Source organism: Aethalodelphis obliquidens, unplaced genomic scaffold (genome assembly GCF_003676395.1).
Source record: "Aethalodelphis obliquidens isolate GAN/ISIS:26980383/991018 unplaced genomic scaffold, ASM367639v1 scaffold16, whole genome shotgun sequence".
In the NCBI taxonomy this organism is placed as follows: Eukaryota; Metazoa; Chordata; class Mammalia; order Artiodactyla; family Delphinidae; genus Aethalodelphis; species Aethalodelphis obliquidens.
Window position 1 is genome coordinate 9,844,970 of NW_020837960.1, and position 27,025 is coordinate 9,871,994.

The following is a 27,025-nucleotide window of genomic DNA, read 5'->3' on the forward strand; positions in this document are numbered from 1 at the left end:
CATATAATTATTATATCACAAAATCACAGAGTGACATACATTATTTCAGCCACAAAAAAACTAACTGAAAGTTATAAACATCTGATTTAAAAACACTCTCTCCAGAGAAGTTTTTTTTAAGGAGTTATTTTCTACTTTACTGCTAAAACATGACCTGTAGCTTGAAGGGTCAAATTAAATGTGGTTTTTTTTTTAATTTTTAAAGTATCTGTTACATAGCATCTCTCTAACAGCCATTAACACACAGACAGATCAACAAATTGTGAACTCTTGACTTGGTAAAAGACAAATGGGCAGGTTTGACAGATCTTTTAAATACTTTACAATGAGATTATAAGTGAGACTGTGTAGTATGAAAGATTTTCACAGTCAGTTCCTACCTTATTCCAAAATATTGCAATAGTTCTGGCTTTGCTTTAAAGCTCTTGTTTTTATGTGACATATCTAACTGGTGACATCCTGTAGCACTGTGTGCAAGTCTGCTTTCAATCTTCGTGGCAGTGTTTTGTTTTGAATCATCATGGAGTGAATACATTTCATGTGTGATGTCCTCTGTAACCTTATTTAAGAGTCTTGTCTCTATCCAATCAAATCAGATGCTCCATCAATCGTTATACTTACATAATTTTCTGCCAATTCCATGTCATTTGTTTATGTTTACATTATTAACGATATTTTCAACCCAGGGTTGCTTCTTCAAGAATCTTTTAAACCACTATCCATTATATGAGGGCTGGCTTAGTTAACACTGGGTAACGTAAACCACAAATCTGCTAAACTGGGCACAGTAAACTGTTATGTGTTGTCATATTGTGCAATCAGATGAATACCTGAGAGCGCCACTGTCATCTTCCCATAATACAAACTCCCACAATTCTCTCTGGATACGTCCCATTTCCCATATGTGACAAACTGAACAAATGAGGGTGCCAGTGTCAGTCAGTACACTAAATATTGGTAATGCTTATTTCATATTTTTAAAAGCAAAGTAAATATAAATTCTAATGTCTTCCCATGTTCCAGTGGATGGTCTTGAACTTCTTGGTACATGCTCCCCACTTTTAGAAGCGCTTTGTACTAATGTTGTCACAAAGAAAGGAAACATCTGCTTGTGCAGGAAAAGAAGGAAGGGTCTAAGAAATTTTCCTAGAAGAAAAGACTTTGATTTGCATTTTGAAGAAAAAGTAAGAATTTTCCAGATAGACTTGATAAGAGTGGGGCATTCCAGGCTATAAAAGCTGCAAGTGGCAAGTGAGGGAGTCGTGAATAGGCACGTGATTCTTGGGAACCACAAGCTGTTCATATGGATTAAGCCCGAGTATGTGGGAGAGAAAGGTTGGAAATAAGACTAATGAAATGAAAAATGATGGGGCTCAGATTAAGGACTATGGACTTGATATTGTTGGCAATGGGCATCATTGAAGGGTCTGAGCAGGAGAATAAGTGATCAACTTTACTGATGGAACAGTACGAGGCTTGGGAAAGACAGATCGAAGGCTGAGTTTTTAACCAGGAGGCTACTGTAAAAATCCAGGCAAGAGAAAATTAGGAATGGGTCTATGGCCCAGAGGATGGAATTGAAAGGACTTGGTCACAATTCTAGGTTGAAGGAGTCTAGGTATGGCTAGTGACTGTAGGAAAGGCAAAGAGGGAAATATTTGGGAGACCTAGAAAAATGTAGACATGATTTTGTAATAACTGGCTGTCACGATAAAGGACAGGGAAAGGAAAAAGGTGTATTGATTACAGACCAGGTGACTGGATACAGGATTCCATAAGCTCAGAGAGGAAACATCCATTCTTTCCTTTACCAATCATAAGCACTGCTTTACTGATACCCACCATGAATGAGGTATAGAAAAGGGGCTGGAGGACATTTATAAAGGAAAATTTGGTATGAAGAGATGGACATTTGGGATTTGAAATGCTCCAGAGATACCAATGTGGATATTTTAAAAAGAAAACTGCAGATTCAAAGCTAAGAAGAGAGGAAGGGGCAGGAGATATATGGACAATACAGATTTATAGAGAAGAGATTTAAGTTTAACTGGGTACCTACCACACACCAGGCACTGTCCTAGACACATGCGACATATGTCATTTAATACCTCCAACAATCCTATGATGAAATTCAGGCTCAAAGAGGTTACCCAAACTCATGCTTTTCTTTTAAAAATTTGAGGCTTCTGTTTTATTTTAGCCCAGTTTTATAAGAAATGGTTTATACTTTTTGATGCAATGCATTCCTAAAAACCATGTCTTAAAACAAATGAACACTGCTGACTATGTAGCACTACTGTCATCTGATCAGCTGCCAGCAGAAACCAGTAAATATGTATTAGTAAAAGTGTTCAAATAATGCAGCAGCAGAATTTAAGTCCTTGGTGGAAAATGATATTCAATTATATACAACTTAAACCACTACCACTAAGAGTTGGTAAAAAAAATCACATTCAGAATGTGGTGTGTATAACATGAAAGACACCTTTGTTAGTAGATTGCTGAGCTTATAGTGCTATCCCTACTTTATTCAGTTTCACTCAGCTGCTGCAGGCTCAGCCCTGCTCAGTTCCTGATTTCCTATTCGAACCAGGGAACGAGATACATGACTCATTGGTTTTGCTCAGAGAGGTTATAAATCTCCTATTTGGGGATGTACTGATACTCGTACAAGTATCCCTAGTAACCCTTGTCCCGAAAACCCTTTTCCCCCTGGGTCAGACCCTAGCTAGGCCTGGTAACTTCAGCTGTTGGCTGGAATCCTATTTCAAACTATCACTAGTCCAAGTTCTCACAAGTCTCTAGTTACTATAATCTGTAATCTTTTATGGATCCATCGTACATAGGGTCAATTCAACCACTGAATCTGCAGAACAGACAAAGCTGCTAAAATGCTAGAACGTCTTGCTGTAAATCCCAGCACAATTATGAAGATAGTAACTACTGCCAAACTTATTCATTTCCTCCTTATCACATCACCCTATAAAACCTTTTATATCATTTCCATTATAGCATTGATATTTTCCAGTTTACTGAATTATTTGTTCATTGCATGCCTCCTTTTTACCACTAGAAGGAAAGCTTCATGGCAGCAACGACCTTGTCTATCTTGTTCATCACTGCATTTCTCAAGGCCTAGAACAGTGCTAGGGGCTGCACTCAACAGGAGGCTTGAGTTTTCTGGTAGGGTATATTGTTGGTGGCTGGTAGTATATGTTGTTGGTGTCCTACCCAGATCTCCTTTGCTACCAAAGGCACCCATCCCACAGCTACTGTAGCATTGACTTCTAAAAGCTCACAGCTGCACCCCTCTCCAAAGAATTGCCCTCCATCACTGGGGAGTATCTTGTCCAGAAATGCCTGGGAAGTTAGAGGTTCTCCCTGATTCCTCTCCTGACTAATGCCTCACTGACATGGGAGCAAAGAAGCCTGGCTCTCTTTTACTTCCAGGTGGGATAACTGAGTAGTGCCATTCGTGCTCCAGAGCTTCCTGTGAGGAGGCTGAGGCCAGACTTCACCTAAAACCACTTCTTGGGGGTTCCCTGGCGGTCCAGTGGTTAGGACTCTGTGCTCTCACTGACAGGGGCCAGGGTTCGATCCCCGGTCAGGGAACTAAGATCCCACAAGCTGCATGGGGCGGCCAAAACTAAAAAACTAAAAAATAAATAAAACCACTTCTTTTCCGCAGTCTTATCCTGATTCCTTCACTTCCCAGAAAGTTTCACCTAAAAGCTCTCCTTCTAAAATCACTTATACAGATATTGCCATCTCTGGTTCTGCTTCTAGAGTACCTAACCTAGATATCTGTTGACTATTTGGGTGCATAAAGGAATAAAGTCAAATGAAATAAAGAAGAAATTCTTAGATTTTCCAGTAGTGCTCTTAATTCTTGCACAAAACATTACAGATATATATCCATTAAGAGAAATAGATAACGGTGTTGTGAACTAAGTGATCGCATTAGGACACAAATCTACCTGCTTAATTTAAGCACCTCAGCCCGTCTCCTTCAGCTCATGGTGTCACTGTTGCTGTCATCTGAAGAGTCTGGCTACAGCAATATCTGTCTCACTTATAAGAATTGGCACTTTATAAAGCTCAACAAAAAAACATGTTAGATCTTAATGAATTAAAAGATGGTTGGGAAGTATATGACACTGGCCCAAGATACTTCTTCACTCTAGCAGCTTAACTAAGGATGCTGCTGAAAGAAACCTGCAGGTGAAGCTCTCCAGAGAGAGGAGAGCAGGTTTCAGTGGTTGGAGCGCAAGGTTAAGCATGTTAAGATAATCTGATATTGAAACAATTGTAAGACTGAGTTTACTTTTTATTACAACTAAGGACTAAAAGTTTTAAAAAATTCCCCTCCGCCCCCGCCATCAGAGCATCACTGATTTTACAGTGGAAGTCAGTGTGAAATAACTATTTTCTTAACAAAAATTTGCTTTACAATTTTAAAAAACATGCATACAAATGACTGGAAGGTTATAAACTAAATTGAGAATAGTGATTGACTTGAAGAAGGGGAGATGAGATTGGAGGTGGTGGTAAAGGGGACTTTAGCTATAATTAGTGTTTCCCTTCTGCAAAAAGAAGAGTAGAATCAAATTTGAGAAAAATATTAATAGTTGTTAAATATGAGTGATAAACTTGGGTATGTGCTACATGTTTTTATTTACATTTTTTTGATTTTTGAAATTTTTCTCAAACTAAAAAAGTGTATAACACTTGAAAAGAATGTAGCTATTCTCTAGTGGCAAAGGATATAACAAAACTAAGAAAAAACACACACTGTATCAGTGGTTCTCAAGCTTATTTAGCTTGTGATTTAGGAAATAAAAATAAAAAAGAATCCCATAGAATCCTGCTTGTTTCCAGTCTTCTCTTCCAAGACAGTCTAGAGCAGCCTGCTGGCTGGGGTCTCCAGTTTCAGGGTCTGTCTGCAGCTCTGACTCACCCACCTCTATAACCTACAACAACCATTTGGTGAGTGCACCGAGAACTGAAGCCGTGTCCGCCTGGGAGGAACATCATATAAAAGATCACAGGAATTGATTTGGTTTACAATTTTATGAATTACCTGGGTGACAGAACAGAAAACAGAGCTGTTAAGTACACTGATGATACACCTCAGGAGAGGTGCATTAAGACACAAAAGAAGTTTAATAATCTGGAGAAGTAGTCAAGAAAACAGAAAACGAAATTTAATAAGGATATTATTATTGGAAAGAAAAGGGAATATGGAATAACTGGCCAAAGGAAAGGCTTTGGGATCAAGCTGGGCAAGGATTAGAAATATGAAGCAAGAATTTAAAAAATCAAGCTATTATATGTAGATTGAAGTATTAAATCTAAGAATTGGTTGACCAACAAACTTAACACATGGCTAGTACTTTAGTGAGGTACTTACTAAAGTGCTACTATCACTAAAATACTAGTTGATCAGCATGACAAAGTCAAGAAGCAGCACACTGCAGTGGTTAGAACATAAGGCTGAAGCCAGACTGTATGAAGACAGCTGTGTGACCTCAGACAAGTTTTCTAACCTCTCTGTGCCTCTGTCCTCATCTGCAAAACTGGGATGGTAACAGTACTGAACTCAGAGTTGTGTGCAAAAACAAGTTGCAATTTGAGAACAGTGTAGAACAGTGCCTAGCACAGAGTAGCTGCTAGTTACATGTTTGTTAAATGAAAAAGCAAAAATAGTACAGAAATTTAAATGGATTTGGAGTCAAAAATTATTACAAACCTAAATATCTACATGGAAAAGTTAGAGGTAGTGGCATAATTCATTCTGTAAGAAAAGGCAGTAGAAGGCATTCTTAGTGGGAAAACTACCGTCTAACTGCTGATAAAAATGTTTCTAAAATAGCCTTTCCAAGTTCATAATGCGGAAGATGAGACAGAAGGAGTATCCCGGCAGCCTATGACATCAGACACATCTCCAGTTCTCTATTGCTCTTATCAGAATGTCTTGATGGCTCAATAATATTTTTTTCCATGAGACTTCAAAAAAGCTTTTAGCTTTTCTATTTCTTACCGATACATCTATTTGCCCATTGGGACTTCGTGAATTCAAAATTTATACAGTCACATTCAGTTTTCTTCAGATTGAGGAAAGCCTTGTATGCTGAATTATGCTGGGCTTTTGAAAGCATGTCATCATTCACTCCAGGATATTTGATATGCAGAAAGTCAGTGCTACAGTTTTACACTTCCTTTTATCTCATTTGATTTCATAAAGAAAAATTATACAAAAATATGAAAGGGGAAAGACAAGGGTTTTAACAATAACCACCTACAGTGCAATGCAGTCGTCCTCCCCTTGTTCTCTCTTCTTTTCTCCTCAGCCTCCATACAGTTATCAACCTAAAATTAGCCAGTTAAACCCACTTCACCACTTCCCTTCTTCCCGTTTTCATTGCCAGTATGTTTGTTTGGCTCCAACAATTTTATCTGGATTACTGCAATCACCTCCTAGTGTTCTCTGTGATTCAAGTCTCATCTGACCCTGATCTACCCACAGACTATGGTCCTAATGATCTTGCTTTAACGCCATCACATTGCATTCAGGATAAAATCCAACCTCAGCAAGGCCCATGAAGTCCCCACAAGGTCCACATCTTCCTCTTGGCATCAGCTCTTGCATCTACCCACATACATTCCATGCTACCCAAGCTGCCTTCACGTCCTACTTTTAGACAGTTTGTTTTCTTTTTCTTTTTTTTGCGGTACACGGGCCTCTCACTGTTGCGGCCTCTCGCGTTGTGGAGCACAGGCTCCGGACGCGCAGGCTCAGCGGCCATGGCTCACGGGCCCAGCCGCTCCGCGGCATGTGGGATCTTCCCGGACCGGGGCACGAACCCGTGTCCCCTGCATCGGCAGGCAGACTCTCAACCACTGCGCCACCAGGGAAGCCCTAGACAGCTTGTTTTCAGTAACTGCAATGCCTTGTTCTGTGTTCTGCACTTAGAAAACTCCTACTTATCCCTAAAGACTCAGTTTGAGTGCCACCTTCTCCAGACCCTTCCACCAAATCACATGCATACACTCAGAGGGTTGGGTACCTCTCTTCAAGGGTCCCATAGAACCTGCACATGTTTCTTTCTTGGCTTATATACAACACTGTATTATAAATGTTGATGTATTCTCACCCACTGACAAGCAAGCAAGCACATCTAGTCAAAATCAAGATGATCATCTATACAGTCAGCCCTCCACACCCACAGGTTCTGCATCTAAGGACTCAACCAACTGTGGATTGAAAACATTTGAAAAAAAAAAATCTTAAAGTTCCAGAAAGCAAAACTTGAATTTGCTGTGAGCCAGCCACTATTTATATAGCATTTATATTGCATTTATAACTATTTATATAGCATTTACATTGTATTAGGTATTATAAGTAACCTAGAGATGACTTAAAGCATATGGGAGGACATGTGTAGGTTATATGCAAATACTATGCCATTTTATATAAGGGACCTGAGCATCCTTGGATTTGGGTATTCGTGGGGGTCCTGGAATCAATCCCCTACAGATACTAGGAATGACTGTACATCATCTGTGCCCCCAAACAGCTATGGGCAAACAACAGGAATCTAATAAATACAAATTAGGTGAAATGAATTAATATATAATGAATAAACCTGACTCCTGCCTTCAAAAAATTCCTTATTTAGTTGGGGAGGCATGACTGGGGAAGGGGGTATAGACATAAGATATAGAAATTATAATGCAAATCAGAGTGAGAGGAAGTGGGCTATGTGGCAAGAAACTAATACTTATGAGTTAGCCTGAGTATTTAGGGACCTAAAATGTGCCAGACATTGTGGCTGGTCCTTGGCAAACATTTTCACCTAATTTTCACAACCATCTTGAAGGGTATTATTATTTCAATTTGGTAGGTAAAGAAATCAGGACTCAAGGAGTTCAAGGCCACATAAAAGTTAATGGTAGAACCTAGGGGCAGGAATAAAGATGGAGATGTAGAGAATGGACTTGAGGACACGGGGAGGGGGAAGGGTAAGCTGGGACAAAGTGAGAGAGTGGCATGGACATTTATACACTACCAAATGTAAAATAGATAGCTAGCGGGAAGCAGCCGCATAGCACAGGGGGATCAGCTCGGTGTTTTGTGACCACCTAGAGGCGTGGGATAGGGAGGGTGGGAGGGAGACACAAGAGGGAGGAGATAAGGGGATATACGTATATGTATAGCTGATTCACTGTTACAAAGCAGAAACCAACACACCATTGTAAAGCAATTACACTCCAATAAAGATGTTTAAAAAAAAATCTAAATGATTAAATTTTTAAAAATTATTAAAGTTTTTAATAATTATAAAAAAAGTTAATGGTAGAGACATAATTTTATCTTTTAAAATCCATGTTCTTTCTATCACAATGGTACAAATTCAGTCCTGTGGAGTTTCAGAGGAGGGAACAAATACACCCAGAATGACAAATCAGAAAAGTTCCATGCAGAAGTAACAGTGGACCAAATCTTGAAGTATTCGGGGAGAAACAGAGTATATTTTAGAGGGAAGAATAAAGACAGGTATGCATATAACTTCAAAACTTGTGAGTAGGACAGAGAATGGTTCAGTCTGGAATAAGTTGAGCATACATTGGGAACATCTCACTGAAGAGAAAGTTGGGACTTTGCTGGGGGACCTGAAAACTCTATATTTACAATGGGCACCAGTATTAGAAAATAAACAAGCATATGGGTCATGCTAATGACTGGACCTGCGCCGTCGTCTTCTTATATGAAGGGTAGCGGATGAAAAAAATCTGGTAACATAAGAATTTCAAAACTAAGATAATTCTGATTTTAATACAGAAGTATATTTTTATCCAAAGAGGAAATATAGCTACAGAAGTTGACATATCAAGTGTCTTCTTCAATGTCAAATTAACATACTATTGTGGGAAAAGAAGTAAATAAATACACTTCACAAATGTGAGCCATGTAGTCTCCTCTGCTTGAAATATATACCGTAAAAGTCATTATACTCATTAATCTTTTAAATTATCTAAATCATACTCTTAGGACAACAGCTTGATTTTAACTAAAAACATGAATTGCCTAGCTTGCTCATTTTATGAGATCTGATCATTAAAACATAAGACGGCCACACTCTGAAGTACGTTGGTTGTATGTTTTCTTCATGTATGTTTGGTGACGGTTTTACTTATCAAGATTATGTTTTGAATGGCACATAGCCAATTTTGTTGGAATGCATCCATAAACTAAATTCAGTGTGACTGATTACTTAGATGGTAACATTGCAAATCCATTAAAAGGAATCTGAAATTGACAGAGTTAATGACATTAAATAGGTCACCCACAGATCAGAGAAGTTCCAAACATTTTTTTTGACTGCTATTTTTAGATCTTTTAAAACATATGTTTCTCTTAAGGCAATTTCATGAGCTTTAATTTTATGACAAATATAGTCATAAAGTTGTACATAATAAAGAAAAAAACCGTCCACATTGAAATTAGTGGGAATGTCAGTCTATTTAATGAAAATCCTTTAATAATATATATTTTAAACACAAATGGAGATTTTTTTACTTCCAACTTTACATAACAAATTAAATATCAAATACTGACAAAGAGAGGTACCCCAGTATCTAAATGAGTAGATATTTTATTTGTAATACTATCATCAATCAATGATATAGCAATGAGTGATATAAGCAAAAATAATAAAAATCTGTAACTTTGAAAATTTTATTACATTTTGAATTTAGAAAGTTTTTTCATAGAAAATATATTTATGTAGCCAATATCAGAATTACCATGGGATATAATCAGCAGGTACTTCTTTACTATTTATGAATTATTTGTTACTTTTCAACAAAAGATTGATATAAGGGACATTCTAGGTAGAAAGTAAAGCATAGTACAGTTGGCCCTTTGTATTCACAGTTTCTGCATCATGCATCAATCAATCTCAAATTGAAAATATTTGGGACAACAAAAATTTCCAGAAGTTCCAAAAAGCAAAACTAGAATTTGTCATGTGGCAAATATTCACACTACATTTACACTGTATTTACAACTATTTATATAACATTTACATTGTATTAGGTATTGTAAGTAATATAGAGATGATTTAAAGTATATGGGGGGATGTGCACAGGTTATATGCAAATACTGCACCATTTTATACAAGAGACCTGAGCATCTGTGGATTATAGCATCCATGGGGGTCCTAGAACCAATCCCCTACAAATAATGAGGGATGACTGTATCTCTAATCTTCTAAACTTTCTAAAGCACATTGAATACTGTCTTCTTCTTGCCTATTCAAAGATATTAGAATAAAGACCTAAGAGATATTAAAAATGACCTTGTCAACTTCTATTACTCAGAGATGAGAAAACCAAGACTCAAAAAGAGTTTCAAATATAGACAGCCTCAAACACATATAAAGGTTGAAAATCAATTAATCATTCATATAAAAAAGTTTAAAAATAAACAGCATTTTAAATCCAAAGAAAATAAAAGAAAGGGCATAATAAAGATAAAATCAGAAATTATTGAAATATAAAAGAAACATACAAAAGAGACATTCAACAGTGCCAAAAGCTGGTTGCTTGAACAGACCAATAATACTGATAACTCCTGGCAAAACTGATCATGAAAAACAGAGAGAAGGCAAAAAACCAATACCACGAATAAAAATGATAATATCATTTCTGGGCCTAAGGACATTGAAATATCATAAAGTGGTATTATAAACAACTTTATGCCAATAATTAGAAGACAAGGAATAATCCCTAGAAAAATAAGATTTATTAAAACTTCTCTTTTTTTAACACTTTTATTGGAGTATAATTGCTTTATAATGGTATGTTAGTTTCTGCTTTATAACAAAGTGAATCAGTTATACATATGTTCCCATATCTCTTCCCTCTTGCATCTCCCTCCCTCCCACCCTCCCTATCCCACCTCTCTAGGCGGTCACAAACCACCTAGCTGATCTCCCTGTGCTATGCTATTGTAAATAGAGCTGAATGAACATTTTGGTACTCTTTTTGAATTAAGGTTTTCTCAGGGTATATGCCCAGTAGTGGGATTGCTGGGTCGTATGGTAGTTCTATTTTTAGTTTTTGAAGGAATCTCCATACTGTTCTCCATAGTGGCTGTATCAATTTACATTCCCACCAACAGTGCAAGAGTGTTCCCTTTTCTCCACACCCTCTCCAGCATTTACTGTTTCTAGATTTTTTGATGATGGCCATTCTGACCGGTGTGAGATGATATCTCATTGTAGTTTTGATTTGCATTTCTCTAATGATTAATGATGTTGAGCATTCTTTCATGTGTTTGTTGGCAATCTGTATATCTTCCTTGGAGAAATGTCTATTTAGGTCTTTTGCCCATTTTTGGATTGGGTTGTTTGCTTTTTTTTTATTAAGCTGCATGAGCTGCTTGTAAATTTTGGAGATTAATCCTTTGTCAGTTGATTCATTTGCAAATATTTTCTCCCATTCTGAGGGCTGTAACTATTAAAGATAATGAATTATAAGCAAAAGGCCTGTTTACAATGAATGTGATGGTGACACAGACCCAAGAATAATTACTAAGTACATGTTACATTTCTTTGCTTCCTTTCTTGCTGCTTGTATTAACTAACCTTCATAATCTACAGTCAGAATTAATTGAGCTAGCTCAGCCTAATGTATCTTTCTTTAAAAATATTCTAATGTCCAATATACAGAAATCTAAAAACTGCCTCACCATACAAAGGGACCCTCATATAAAGTGACTTCCATATTTCTGAGCATAAATTTGAGAGCTGATTTCAACCTCTGAAGTCATCCTTAAGAGAAAAGTTGGTTTTCTGCTTGATTATTTTAAAATATAAAATTTAAATTCATTTGTCTTGGCTCTAATTTATAAGTGGCATTAGTATACGCTTCATTAAAACTTTCAAGTAATTACGTACTTTTAAGAGCACTACTAAACAGTACAGACTAAACACAATGAAACCAAAATGAAAGAGATAAAATAGCACAAATAAGAATGAATAACTGCAATGCTCACTGTATCATCCTTAAAACATAAAATATGGGTCTTGCCGCGTGTCTTGTGGCTCAAAAACTGGAACTGTGATATGTTGCAAGTAAGTTATTCAGGTGAAACTAGCAAACATTTTGATTCTTTCATTATTTCCCCCAAACTTTGTTCATGTAGGAAAAAAAACTGGTGGAAAGGCTTAAAGGTGAGGAAAAAAAGTTTTTTTTTAGATTAAGTGGAACATGAAAGACTGAAATAATCACAAACAAGAACAGTATTACAGCTCCTTAAAGATAGAGATTATGTTTCTTATTTCTTTCCATATCTCCTAAAACACCTAGTCCTGTAATCTTGACATAGTAAATTCTTAAAAAAAGAAAAAAGGTAAGTTGAAATTCCTAGGTTTACATAAGGCGTAATTCATATAAAGAAGAACTGTGAGATGATATGGGAATAGGCTAGAAATTTTCTGAAGCTATGTATTAGGTGAGCTATAGAAGTTTAGGAGTTGAGATGAGCTTGCCATGCCCTATTAAGATTAGTAAATTAAAATTTGTACAAATTTTGTTAAATTTATTCCTAAGTATTTCATGTTTTTATGCTATTATAAAAGGTATCTAAATATTTTAATTTTCCCATTGTCCATTGCAATTAGATAGGAATGCAACTGATTCTGTACGTTGACCTTGTATCCTGTGACCTAGCTCAATTTACTTTTTAGTCCTGATAGTTTTTTCTTTTTTTTTTGATTTCTTAGGGTTTTTAATATACACAATCATGTTGTCTCTAGACAATTTTACTTCTTCTGTTTAAACATATGTACCATTTATTACTTTTTCTTGCCTTACTGCACTGGCTAGGACCTCTAGCATAATGATGAAAAGTGAATATCCTTGCCTTTTCCTCAATCATAGGAGGAAAGTATTTAGTTGTTTTTTTTTTTTTACCATTAAATATAAGTTAGTTATAGGTTTTCCATAGAAGCCTCTTAACAGGTTGAGGGAGTTTCCTGCTATTTGTAATTTGCTGTAACATTTTATCATGAATAAGCACTGCATCTCATCAAGTGTTTTTGTTTGTTTGTTTGTTTTTTGGCAATGACTGAAATGATCATATGGCTTTTCCTTTATGCTGTAAATAGAGTGAATTAAATTATTTGATTTCAAATGTTAAACCAACTTTATATTCCTGGGATAAAACCAGCTTGGTTATGATGTATTATCCTTTTTATATATTGTTGAATTTGATTTAATACTTGTTAAGGATTTTTGTATCTATGCTCATGGTTAATACTGAACTGTAATTTTCTTATATTATGCAGGTTTGCTAGTAAAAAATACTGTTTTGTTCAACCAAGAATGTCTGCATTTCTAAAGAATGTTTTGCCAGATATACTATTGTATACTGACTTTTTTTTCTTCTTTTGGCTCTTTAAAAACAACTATTTCACTGACTTGTGGTATTTATTTCTCATGACAAGTCAGTCATCATTTTTATGATTTTCCTCCTATATGTAATATGTCTTTTTTTCACTGGCAGCTTTAAAGATTTCCTTTTCAATTTTCAACAATTTGATTATAATGTACTTTATTGTGGTTTCCTGCTTATCCTGCTAGAGGTTCATTGAGCTTCCTGGATTGGTGACTTCATGTTTTCATCAAATTTGGAAATTTTTTCACCATTACATCTTTAAATATTACTCTGCCCCGTTCTTTGTCCTTTTTTTTTGAAACTCTAATTGCCCATATGTGAGACTGATTTTTTAAGGTTGCTATTTCTGTACTGAGAATTCCTAATTATTCCCTCATTATGTTCATTCCCCCTTTATATGCCCTTTATATGCTTGAACATATTTAAGGCAACTGTTTTACAGTCCTTGTCTGCTAATTCTATCATCTGTCATTTTAGGGTCTATTTCTATTGACCATTTGGGGTCTATTTTCTGCTTATCTGTATGCCTAGTAATATTCTATTGAATGCTTCATATTGTGAATGCTCTGTTGTTAAATGTTTGGATTTTGTAGTCTTCTTTCATTGCTTGGTAAGTTTGTTCAGCTAAGCAGTTAATTCATGTCAGCTTGATTTTTTTCAAAACATTTTCCCCCAGCATACATCCCCTTAACTTTTAAAATCGTTTTGTATGAGAAAAACTTACAAAATAGGGTTAAATAGCAAACATCCTTGTTTTTTCAAGTGTTATTTTTAAACTTATTAAGGGTAGGCATAAAGTAGCTTTTACTCTAGGGGCAGATTGGTCCTACTTCTAAAGCATAAACTTTACAGGATATCTTATGAATACCAGGAGTAAGTTTAATGAAGTCTCTTAACCATGTGGGAACTCTGGTAATTGTTCAGCTCACCAGTCCCTAGTGGTTGTTCCTTTCCCAGTGTTTGTGAGTCTTGTCCAGTTTTATAGTTCTTTACTGTGGTAGGACTAACCTGGTATTAGTTACTCCATCACAGCCAGAGGTGTAAATGCCAAGAAGGAGTTTTTGACCATCTCTCAGCTTCACTTTGGTCCTCTTCTCTTTCTCCTTTAGTCCACTAACTCTACCTTCTTTTCTCCTACATTTTCCTTCCAAGAACACATCATTATTTAGTGAAAGGATCCAAACCAGAAACCAATTCTTGTAACTCAATCCAGTGTTATTTCCACTACACAATATTTTTGTTAATTTCCTGGGATTAAAACAATAACAATTCAGTCTACTTTTAAGTTGCTTATTACTTGGTATATTCCTTGATTTTTTTTTTCTCTCTCCCCTTTGGTGGATCTGCTGCTTATATTTTATTTTTAAAATATTCAGAACAGGTTCATTGATAAAGCTAAAAACAATCCATGTTGAGAAAATCTATTTGATTAAAAGCTATCCCTGGACCAGCATTCTAACCAAGCAAAATTAAATAATCTACATCAAGGAAGGCAAGGAGACTAATAACTTACTGCTTCATAGTTTTGCCTTCCTTATCTCACACCTGAGATTCACATAGCTTATGTTTCTCCTTGTGAGCTATTTTAGCTTCCTGTTAGAGAGTGGGCTTAGTCTCTACATATTTTTCTTCTAATTTAGGAGCCTTTATGTTGATGAAAACTGCTTCCTGAATGTAATGTTCATCACTCTTTGTCCACAAAATATCTATTAATTCATGTTTATAAAGCATTAGTAACTTTAAAAATAAATTTTGCATGGGTTTATTACCTTTTAAGGAGAGGAGAGATAACAGTAGGAGGAACAGAAATTAAACTGGTATATTAAAAATGGGCCTTTAAGAAAGTATTTTTAAATTGTACTGGGAGCAAAATAAATGACTAAACCAGATCTTAAGAGATTGTGGGTTTTATCCTCTTACCTGTGCAGCTGGATATATTCTCGAGGTCTGTTGAGCAGGTGAAGGAATCTATCAACAATCTTGTTCTTTCCTACACCCTGTAATTACACAAAGAAGCATTAAAAGTAACTTTTGTCTGGAGGTAAAACAAACCAGAAGAATCTCTTACCAAAACCTACTTATTGTTTTAGCTTATTGTTAAGGAAAACCGAACGAGTGAACGTATATAGCACATCTTCTATGACATAAAGGCTTTTTCAAAAAAAATTTTACTTCTAAATACAGTAGCTCTAAGTTCTTATTTAAAAGGATATTCATAATTATTTTTAACCTTCTGTGACTTGTTTTTTCTATTCTATAATTTTACACTGAAGTGCAGACATTAGAGCAGAATATTATCTATTTCAGATGTGAAGAATGGCATTAAAGGAAATCAAATAAGTGTAAAAACAATGATTTTTTCTAATCAGCTCTTCAGAAGTGTGGTTTTAGTTATATAAAGATAAATACAATACTGTACTTCTGTTTTAATCAAACACTAATTTCTTCTCCTTTTATCCTACTTTTTAGTCCTTTAAAACCTTGGAAACCTAAAATTATAACCAGAGTTTATTAATAAGTCTCAACTGTATCTGCTCTTCCTAGAAATGCCCTCATTTCCTTACCACTTACTGATGGCGAGAGTTGCTGTCCTTTCATAGCGGACAGACTGTTAAAAATGGAATCCATTCCCATGTTACTGCTCCATTTTAAAGTCTTCACTTAGAGGTGGAATACTCTATTAATGGGATGTAAATCTTTTAACAAGTGGGTTGTGTGGGAAGAGTAGAAGTAGTTAAAAAAGCTGAGTTCTGTAACGTATGTTCCAGCAATAAATAACACATTGATTTCTTATAATGTTCACATTCGAATGTACGGTAAAATAGCCATGTGGGCTTTAAATGGCATGTCGCAATCAACGTAAAATTTTAAGTAAATAAATTCAGCTGAGTAAAATGTGTGTTGATATATCAGCTCTGTTCAAGAAACCTAGAGAAAAACATATATCATAAATGCATTGTAATGTCAGAAATACAAAGGATTTCTTGAAAGAAACAAGTCATGAAAAACTACTATGGGGAGGTCCTGCTCCCTCCCCACTTGCAAGATTACAGAATCAGCCATGCCTTTTCAAACTCCTCCTGAGCACTGTTTCAGGAGCTTACAAGGCCCACGAATGTAGGACAAAGCAATGTGAAGTCCCAAGCTGCCACTAAGAAGCTCTTTTGCTGTGTCTGCTTTAAATGCGTTTAAAGAAAAAATTCAACTGAGTAAATTTTAAAGATCTTTTTTTTTAAGTAAATTTATTTATTTATTTTTGGCTGCGTTGGGTCTTCGTTGCTGTGCGCAGGCTTTCTCTAGTTGTGGCGAGCGGGGGTTTCTCTTGCTGCAGAGCACAGGCTCTAGGCGTGCAGGCTCAGTAGTTTTGGTTCGTGGGCTCAGTAGCTGTGGTGCGCGGGCTCAGTTGCTCTGCGGCATGTGGGATCTTCCCAGACCAGGGCTCGAACCTGTGTCCCCTACACTGGCAGGCGGATTCTTAACCGCTGCACCACCAGGGGAGCCCCTAAAGAGCATATTGACTTTATTCAGTGATTCATGTATTGGGCAGCATCCCATCTAGCAGATAGAAAGGAGCTCTGAGGAGCTGTACAAAATGAAAGACTTTTATAGGCAGAAGGGAGCAGGACAAGGAAGTTATACTAGCAAAATTGTTATACTAGGTTGGGACAAGGTCACTTTCCTTTAGGGGAATGCAGGGGGTCTATCAGGCAAATGACCTCACTAGTGCTGACCAGTGATTCCTCATTGACTGGTTTAAGATTCCATTTCTGGGAGAGGCTGAAACGGTTACCTAGTTAAGTCTGGGTTTTGTGACGTAGGATTTAGCATAGGTGACTCCATCTGGGGCCAGTTGTCTTGTTTTTAACAAAGGTTAGGGTCTTCAGAACTCCAACCTCAGACATCTTCTAGTTCCATATACCGTCTCTGGGAATCTCACCCACTCCCTCCCACTCCCTTGACTTCAGTCATCATATATGGCTCACACTTCTTTCCTAAGCTCTAGCTGAGATGAGATTCCCTATTCCTAATTGTCAACTGAACTTCTGCACCAGATGTTCATACTAAACTCATTATGCTTCCACCCAGACTTACTCTTCTTTTTTCTTAACCCCAATATAACAGTATTGTCATGTACCCAGCTGCTCAATGAATGAATCTCGGAATGTTTTTGTCTATCTTTTCCCTGATCTCATTCAAACTGTCACTAGAATCTTTGTAGTCTCTATTTGAAAAACGTTTTTCCTTCCTTCCTTCTTTCCTCCTTCCCTCCCTTTCTTTCTTTCATTCACTCTTTCTTTCTTCTTTCCTTCCTCTCTCCCTCCCACTCTCTCTCACTCTTTCTCTCTCCCTTTCTTTCTTTCTTTCCTTCCTTCCTCCCTCCCTCCTTTCTTTCCTTCCTTCTTTCTTTCTTTCTTTCTTTCCTTCCTTCTTTCTTTTTCTTTCTTTCTTCTTTCTTTCCTCTCCCTCTCCCTCTCCCTCTCCCTCTCTCTTTCTCTCTCTCCTCTCCTTCCTCCCTTGTTATAGGTACTGCACTAGCTGAGTAGGATACAACGGTAAATAAAATAGCTACACAGCCCCTGAGCCACACTCATAGCTTACAATCTAGTAGGAAACACAGACAATTAAGCAAACATAATAGATATACATGTGATAAGTGTTCTGCTGTGGGACATCCAAAAGGCTTGAAGACTTACCTAAGGGCTCAGGAAGCCCCACTATGCACAGTGATATTTCAGTTGAAATATCAAGGAATTAAAGAGGTAAAGGAAGGAGCAGAAAGAGAAGTGTTCCAGGAAGGGAGAACCGTATGTGTAAAGACTTGTGGGTACTAGTGAGCTGGAGAGCTGGACAGGTCTGAGGGATGTCAAGCAGCAAGAATGAGGAAGGGTGAGAAGGGAGGCTAGAGCAGGAGGCAGGGTCTAGCTCTGGAAGTCTTGGAAGCCACGTAAAAGCGTTTGGACCGCTTCCTGAAAGCACCAAAAGGCCACTGAAGCAGAGGAGTAATAGGATCAGATCTTCATTTTTGGAAAATCACTCTGGTGAAATGATCTGGCAGAGAGCAAGACTGAAAGCAAAGGAAAGCCACTTGGAAATTCCTTAGAAAGCTCAGGCAGGAGATGAAGGTGGCTTAAAGTAAGGAGCAGAGAGAAATGAATGTATTTAAGAGAGATTTAAGGGAAAGAACTAACAGGACTTGGTGATGGACTGGATGTGGGGACGAGGAGCTGGACAAATCAACCTTTCTGTCCTGGGCCACAGGGTGGAAGGTGATGCTGCTTACGACACAAGAAATAGGGGCGGGGAAGTGCATTTGCTGGGTGGGAGAGGAAAGTCTGGTTTAAAAAAAGGCAGTTTATGGGCTTCCCTGGTGGCGCAGTGGTTGAGAGTCCGCCTGCCGATGCAGGGGACGCGGGTTCGTGCCCCGGTCCGGGAAGATCCCACATGCCGTGGAGCGGCTGGGCCCGTGAGCCATGGCCGCTGAGCCTGCGGGTCCGGAGCCTGCGCTCCGCAACGGGAGAGGCCACAACAGTGAGAGGCCCGCGTACCGCAAAAAAAAAAAAAAACACAACAAACTACAAATTGTCTCATAAGGATGATGCTTACTGTTATCATTAGCGTTCCATCCCATTGTGTTCTTTGTGACAACATACTAGAAAGAAGGACCTTCACAGAGGCAGGAGTCACACGGTCCTTTACAGGGTTAGGAGGAAGAAGGGCTATATTCAGCCCCACAGACACGAGGACAGGAGGTAAACCTGCTACCAGCTTCTGTGAGAGGAAGGATCAGAGACATGACTTCAAGAACTTTGAAAGATTCTGGGACTCGTTCAACGTTCTCAGGCTCATTATTTCAGTTACCCTGTTTCCTCAGAGAGAGCATAAGTAAAATCCTGTAAAGAAAAAGAGCTTGCCTTCCTGGACTAGAAGATACAGGACTGGGAAAGTCAATCCATATCTTGTCAAGGGGGGCAAGAAGCAGAGTAGAAGAAAAGGGCTAAAGAGGAACGGAGAGCAGACAAGAGAAAATGGGTCTCGGGGTGGGATCTGGGCTAAGAGTAATTGTCCTGGGACGGAAATGTTGAAGGATCCCTCACAGCGGATGAACTTGCAAGCGTGCCATGATGGCCCTCTGCCAAGTCTCACCCAAAGAGCAGCCAGCCGTCTCCAGAACCTTTGTGCTGCTGCTTCTCTGCGGACGTTGTTTTTTCTGACTCATTTAGGCTGCCTTTCCCCATCTCTCTGCCATCTTCCACTCACTCCTTAGTGTTCTGATGAAATGTCCCAGCTTCTCTGAAGCTTTGCCTGACTGTCCCAATGCTTTCTCTCTTTCAACTCAGAGCACCAGCATGGTTTCCTCTTCGCGTCCCTAAACAACTGTCTTTCACAGGCCTCACCACACTGTACCTTAGTGATGTGTCAGGTGCCTCGGCAGAAAGACACACTCCTGGAGGCCGGGATCGGCCCTCTTCCGTGTCTCTCTCACCGGCACGCACATGTAACCTGCAGGTCATAACTATTAACATTTGAGGAAAGACGGGATGAAAAGGAAAGGGCAGTCGTATGATGTGCTCTCGCTAAAGGAGGTAGAAAGCTCCTTCCAGAACATTCTGCTCCCTTTGTGTCAACAAAGAGGAGGAAACTGGCATTTATGGAGCCCGCTGCTATACGCATACACACCCTTTCAGTGCTTTACCACTCAAATCCTCAAGCCAGCCATGTCAGTAGGAGGTAATGCTCCTGTTTTAGAGAAAAGCAAACTTAAGTTCTAAGCAATTAAGACCCTGCACACAATGGGATTTTGAAGGCAAATCCACTCTGACTTGAAAGATTGGGCTGTTTTCTGTTTCACTATATGGCAAAACAGAATGTCAGGAGGTAGCCTCCCTGAATTGCTTTACATGAGAGTTTATAGGCTGATGTCGTGGAGTCAAAGATCAGTTACTCCAAGATTATAAAATAGTCTAAAACATGTGTCCAGGAACTCCCTGTATGGTATCCAAGGTTCAGGAGGGAGAAGGTGAGGAAGTCAAGCTGGAACTTTTCTTCTGTAGTAACTTTTGAAACGGACACCAAGTGAGTGTTTGCCACAGCCGGTGTTCAGCTTTCCCTCATGGTCTCTGAAGCCTCTTACGTTTGGGCCTTCTTTCCAGTTCCCCTCAATTCTTCAATAATTTTCATAGCTCAGTTTGTATAATACTTAAAGACTTTTTTCATAGGGTCCTAATTTTCCTTTTAGAAAAGCTACTGTATGGATATCATCAACAAATACCTACTGCAGTCAAAAATAACAACGAGAAAACTAACATTACAACAAAATCAGGAGAAATAAATTGCGGCTGCTTTTCTATAACCATAAAATTTCCATCAAACGTTGAAACTTCTAATTCTTTGTCCAAAGTGCCTGAAAATATACTCCCTATACCAGCAGTTGGGAGACTCAGACAATAATCCCTCCTTAATCTGTCTCAGGTGCAGGTTTCTACTACCATCTTTATTCATTTGAATAAAGAGGGCCTAGACAAGCTGATCTCTAAACACTATCTTGTTCTAATATTCTTTAATCCAATAACAAAATGAGAGGTCACTGCTTTATGACTCACTGGAAGTTTCTTGTTTTCCAAATTCTCTCAGTGAACATGCATTAGTTATGTAATCAGAAAAAAATTAAAACTAAATAGTACACAATCCCAACATTTCCATAAATGGGTTCCCTGTAACAGATTCAAAAAACGGTACCTGGAAGTCAGACAAAACAACACGCTTTTCAATTGCACTACCAGTTTGCATGGCTTTAAACATACTTATAAAGTTCCCTGGCAAAGTCAAAACCTCCTTTCCAAACAGGAATAATAAAATCCACCTCCCTGCAATTTCCCTTTGAAATAATGTGTTGCTATAAATGGCAAAGATATATTCTTTGCTAGTTTGGTCGTTAGGTATGACCAAAGCATCCATAACAAATACTGTGGCAAAAAAAATCAATGTGTCTACAAAAGTAATACACAAATTCAGAACAAAGGCAAGAAAAATATTCACTAAGAAACACTGGACAGATAAACTGAATGTTAGAGAGAATGTGCAGCATGGCAAAGAACTTCCATATTGCAATTCAGGCAACTTCATAGCAAGAGGTTTGAGAAAGGATACAAATAATGTAATATAAAATAAAGATGAGTGTCATTATATTTGATGAAACCAAATATTTCATAGCCTTAGGACTCCTAGGCCGCTGTAGCTACTAGAAACAGGGCACATTTAGTTATCAAGTTCCCTGCTGCCACTACTTGCTGGGGACACAGGCGGGAAAATTTCTGGACACACTGTTCAGCCCCTCTACAGATATTAGATAATTATTCTGGCATAGCAACATGGTATATTTCTGATGTGACACATTAGCAATCTGCCAGGGCTCAGTTCAAATGATTAATTAACAAAATTCACACATTCTTTAATTTTGGCAATAAAATATTCACAGCATCTCAATACTAAATAATTCAACAAACATTTACTAAGCCTATACCAGGAGAAAACTAAGTCCATTAATTACAAGCCTCTAATTAATAGATGGTATGAGATACAAAGGATTATATAGAATTATGTAATAACAATGTGTATAGAGTCCTCCTTAGTGAGTATTAAATGTATGTTTACTGATTTTCATAGTGTATAGAAGATTTCAAAATTAAATGCTATGAAAATTCAGGAAAAAAAGGCTGGGAAGAAATTCAGAAGGAAATTTCTAGGGCTTCCCTGGTGGCGCAGTGGTTAAGAATCCACCTGCCAATGCAGGGGACACGGGTTCAGGCCCTGGTCCGGAAAGATCCCACATGCCGCATAGCAACTAAGCCCGTGCGCCACAACTACTGAGCCTGCGCTCTAGGGCCCACGAGCCACAACTACTGAGCCCTTGTGCCACAACTACTGAAGCCCATGCGCCTAGAGCCCGCGCACTGCAACAAAGAGTAGCCCCTGCTCACCGCAACTAGAGAAAAGCCCTCACGCAGCAACGAAGACCCAACGCAGCCAAAAATAAAATAAATTTGTTAAAAAAAAAAAGAAATTTCTAGCCTGGAAGAAATGAATATGGTTTAATTTCATTATGTAAATTAATCAAGAAGTTAAACTGGCTTAATGAAATTTACTTTAGAACATACTTCCTCGTTGGAAGTTCATTGATATTGGTATAATTCTGATAAAATGTTTATATTCATGAAAGTGGGTCAATACCTCTAAGGATAAAGAGAACAGGAGAATGCATCTTTCAACTTTCTAAGGGACTCAGGAGGTACATCAACTACGTGCAATGATCATGCTTTGTCTGTATGCTGACTGAAACAAACCAACTGTAAAATGACACTTTGGAGATAACGGAGGAAAACAGGGTATCAGAGTATATTAAGGGGTTATTATTAACTTGTTAGGAGTAATAATGGGATTGTGATCATATCAGAGATAAAAACTGAGCTACTGTAAGAAAAATGCATTATGTAAAAGAATGATGTATTAAAAGGTAACATATAGATAGTATGTTCAATACAGATAAAACAAGATAAACAAAATGCTGGTAATTGTTGAAACTAAGTTATGGGTACAAAGGAGTTCATTATATACCCTACTTTTTATAGAACATATTAAAAAATTTCATAATAGAAAATTTTAAAATGCCCTGTACTCTGTATGCAAAGCATAGTTCCTGGCCTATTATAAGCACTCAACATAAGTGAGCTATTATACACTATTATTGTTGTTGTTGTATTACTAGTATGAGAGTTAGTGTGGTATGGTGAAAAAAATGTATGAGCTTTGGAGATCTGAGTCCTAACTCAATCATTAACTAGCTATGTGATCTTGAGCAAATATTTTAACCTCGAGTTTCAATCTGCTTATTTGTAAAGTATGGAAAATAAAAATATTTATCCCAAAGCATTGCTGTAGAACTAAATGAAATGATTTTTAAAAGTATATTGGAAATTGTAAAACATAACAATTATTACTATTTTTAATCCTCGCTCATAAGAAATCTGTAATTCAATTATAGATGAAATTAAAAAATCACAACAACCTTAAGAGAAAGATGAATTAGATAGTGATAAAATACTATAAACGTTCAGAGGAAAACAAGATTATTTCTATTTGGGGGTGTCTAAGACAGGCTTCATAGAGGAAAAAAATCCGAGCTCTTGAAAACTGTAGGATTTTCATAGGCAAAGATGAGGGGAAGAAGCACTATATGAAACAAACAATATGAAAAATGGCTGGGAGAACAAAAGGGCATAGTATACTTAGGGAGGCTAAGAAACTCTGATCTGGAAGAACTAGAACTATACAAGAAGTTTGGAACCAGGTCATAGGTTGTTTTGAGTGTTTCCCTATGAAAGAGATTTTATCTGATAGGCAAGGGGGAGCCACTTTCAACTTTTAGCAGGAAAATATTCATAAAATTAAGAGTTGCTTTCTAAGATTTATCTCACTGCTGATAGAGCAGAAAGTGCCATGGAACTGGAAAGAGTACCTAAAGCATCAGTACTCTAGAAACATAAAGCACATGAAAGTCAGACAGAGAAGGCCTCCCCTATGAAAATCAGCCAGAGCTGACTCTTTATTTTTTAAGGAAGACAAAATATATTAGAATTTTGGTAAAGGTAAAAAATATGAACTGTGGAATACAAGGACAGCTTAAGTATAAATATTTCACCAGAGTGCTATTATCCGGTAAAATGATACAAAGGACTAGCTTAAAATGGAAAAAAACCCAAAAAGGTTGACAAATCTGGCAAATTATTGGACTATATTCATGTAGAAGTAACTGTGAATTATTAGTTTTGCCTCATTAAATATAAATTAAATTTTGATGACTTGCTTTGCAATTTGTCTAACATCAGAAATCAGGAAACATTATATGCAAATGATTAAATTTTCATTTCTTAAAACAAATACTATATATTTTAAAAATAATTCTTACGTAAGGGGGGGTACCTGAGCATTTTAGAACGCCACATTACTAAAATATTTCTTCCTTCAACCTCTCAAAACTTAAATATTCTTATTCAGAAACAGAAGTTTATTCTTAAGGGTTTTTTTTTTTTTTTGCGGTACGAGGGCCTCCCACTGCTGTGGCCTCTCCCGTTGCGGAGCACAGGCTCCGCACGCGCAGGCTCAGCGGCCATGGCTCACGGGCCCAGCCGCTCCGCGGCATGCGGGATCTTCCCGGACCGGGGCACGAACCCGTGTCCCCTGCATCGGCAGGCGGACTCTCAACCACTGCGCCACCAGGGAAGCCCTCTTAAGAAGTTTTTAAACAACAAAAACATTATGCACCTATAAGCTCAATCTATAACCCAAAATAGTCACAACAAATACTTTGTATTTCAAATAGAATATAGCTCTGCAAATCAAAAGAAAATAAGATATGGGGAGGAAGAAAGCTTATTCTTGAGTAGAGTTGTGACAAAAAAAAGCATTACTGGCTTGAAAGTAAATAGCCATTTCTCTTTTTTCCCTGTCAGTAAAGCTGAAATAAATAGAAGGTCATGCTACGATTCTTTTAAAATGCCAGCATGAAACTCCTAATTGTATGAAAGGTACATGTGATGTTATAATTACAGTAAGTAGAATATAACGCATGTAGCAGCATACTAAAGTGGTTCTAGGACATGAAGCATTGTATACTTAGGGAGCATCAAACGTGTAATTTCAGGGCACCCTATCCCTTTTGGCTGACAGGCAGCAATTCTGCTTCATTTACTGGAGGGTCGATGTGCTGTGCCATAACATCCCACAAAGAAAATCGGAAAGATTAAACGAAATAATTTTATTTCACCAAAAGAAGATGTGGCCTACTTTATTTTGCTATGGTAAGTGATTTTATAGACTTGTTTTTAGCTTCCCAACTGTTATGAAACCTTGTCTAACGTCAAAGATTCTTAGAAAAGATAGTATGACATGGAAAGAAAAGATGGGATTTGGCTCAATAAAGATAATAAACCTTGAGATACCTCAAAATCAACACTTACTCCCTTTTATTTCCTCATTGTAAAAGTTACTACTGGTAACAGCAATCTTTCAAAACATCTCTAAATTGACAACTTTGCCTATTGAAAAGTTTCTTTCATGAACTTCAGCCAGTTTTTAGTTTGCAAACAGAAGGATGGGTAAACTGTATCAATCTATAGACAGTTTGTATTAACAGCATTCATTACACTTTATTGTATAATTATAACAACCCACTACTGGCTTCTCTGCCAATATTTAATCCCCAAAGCTTCAATTCTAACTGACTTGTTTTTTTGTTTTGGGTTTTTTTTTTTGAGTAGTCATCATATAATGTTTTAGAAAGAGAAAAGGAGCCTGATCAATTGCTACAAATGGTTTACTTAGTTTCAAACTAAATCATGTAATTGAAATAGGTGTTTTCCAGATGGCTGTCACTTTTCATTTGAGGGAAAACACCAGTGACACTACCCGGGGACAGCTGAGCATCAGTAGACCTTAACTTACCAGCTGTAGCTTCACTTCCTGGTCTTTTTCTTTTTTCATTGTTTTGGTTCACAAGACGGATAAAGGGTGAAGATGAGAAGGTGTGTAAGATATTAAGGTACTGAAATACCACTGATAAATAAAGTAGGGTGTTTTCAAAGGTGTCGACAGAGGACCTGAGTTACTATGACTGCAAAAGTACACACTCCTGAAAAAGATATCTCCTAGATGATCAGGACTCAGAGGAAAGCACGGGGAAAGAGAACATATAACTGCATACCAGTCCTTAGAAAAACACATCCCTGTGGGGCACTCGCTCTGCATTTGCTAGCAAATACTACAGGTGGCTCCTTCCCCCTCATACAACCAAATGGAAGCAATCAAAGGTCTAACCGTAATGACCCTTATGCTAAGTGAAATAAGCCAGATAAGGAAAGACGAATACTGCATGGTATCATTTATATGTGGAATCTTAAAAAGAAAGAAAAAGAGGTTGAACTCATAGAGACAAAGTAGAAAAGTGATTGCCAGGATCTGAGCAGTGGAGGAAATAGGGAGAGGTTAGTAAAAGGGTACAAACTTTCACTTATAAGGTGAATAAGGTCTGAGGATATATTAGTTTTATATATATATATATATATATATATATATGTTATATAATATATATATTAGTAATATATATCATAATATATATTATATATTAGTATAACATGGTGCCTACAGTTGATAACACTGTATTGTATAATTGAAATTTGCTAAGACAGTAAAACTTAAATGTTCTCACACAAAAAAGGTAAATATGTGAGGTGATGGATATATTAATTAACTTGATGGGGGGAATCCTTTCAGAATGTATGGTTATATCAAATCATCACGTTGTACACTTCAAATACATTTTTTTTTTGTCAATTCTACCTCAATAAAGCTGGGAAAAAATATAAGTCTAACCATAGAATCTTGTTCATATCTTAACACAGATGTTCGTTTTTGAAAACAAGTTTGAAAGGAACTGAAGTTGGCTAAAGCACTCAGAGTTTCTATGTAGATTTTTTTTTTTTTTTTTTTTTTTTTTTTTTTTTTTTT

General features: G+C 37.3%; 1 protein-coding gene across 3 annotated transcripts in view; it reads right to left on the reverse strand.

Annotated features, from left to right (window-relative positions):
- The window catches only part of VWA8 (von Willebrand factor A domain containing 8), a 359,206-nt gene that overhangs the window by 166,379 nt on the left and 165,802 nt on the right, over window positions 1–27,025 (reverse strand). For all 3 annotated transcript variants that reach the window (XM_027116169.1, XM_027116168.1, XM_027116171.1), the window contains exon 21: window positions 15,386–15,462. In XM_027116169.1, the coding sequence (XP_026971970.1) occupies window positions 15,386–15,462 (77 nt within the window). The remainder of the gene's footprint in view (window positions 1–15,385; window positions 15,463–27,025) is intronic.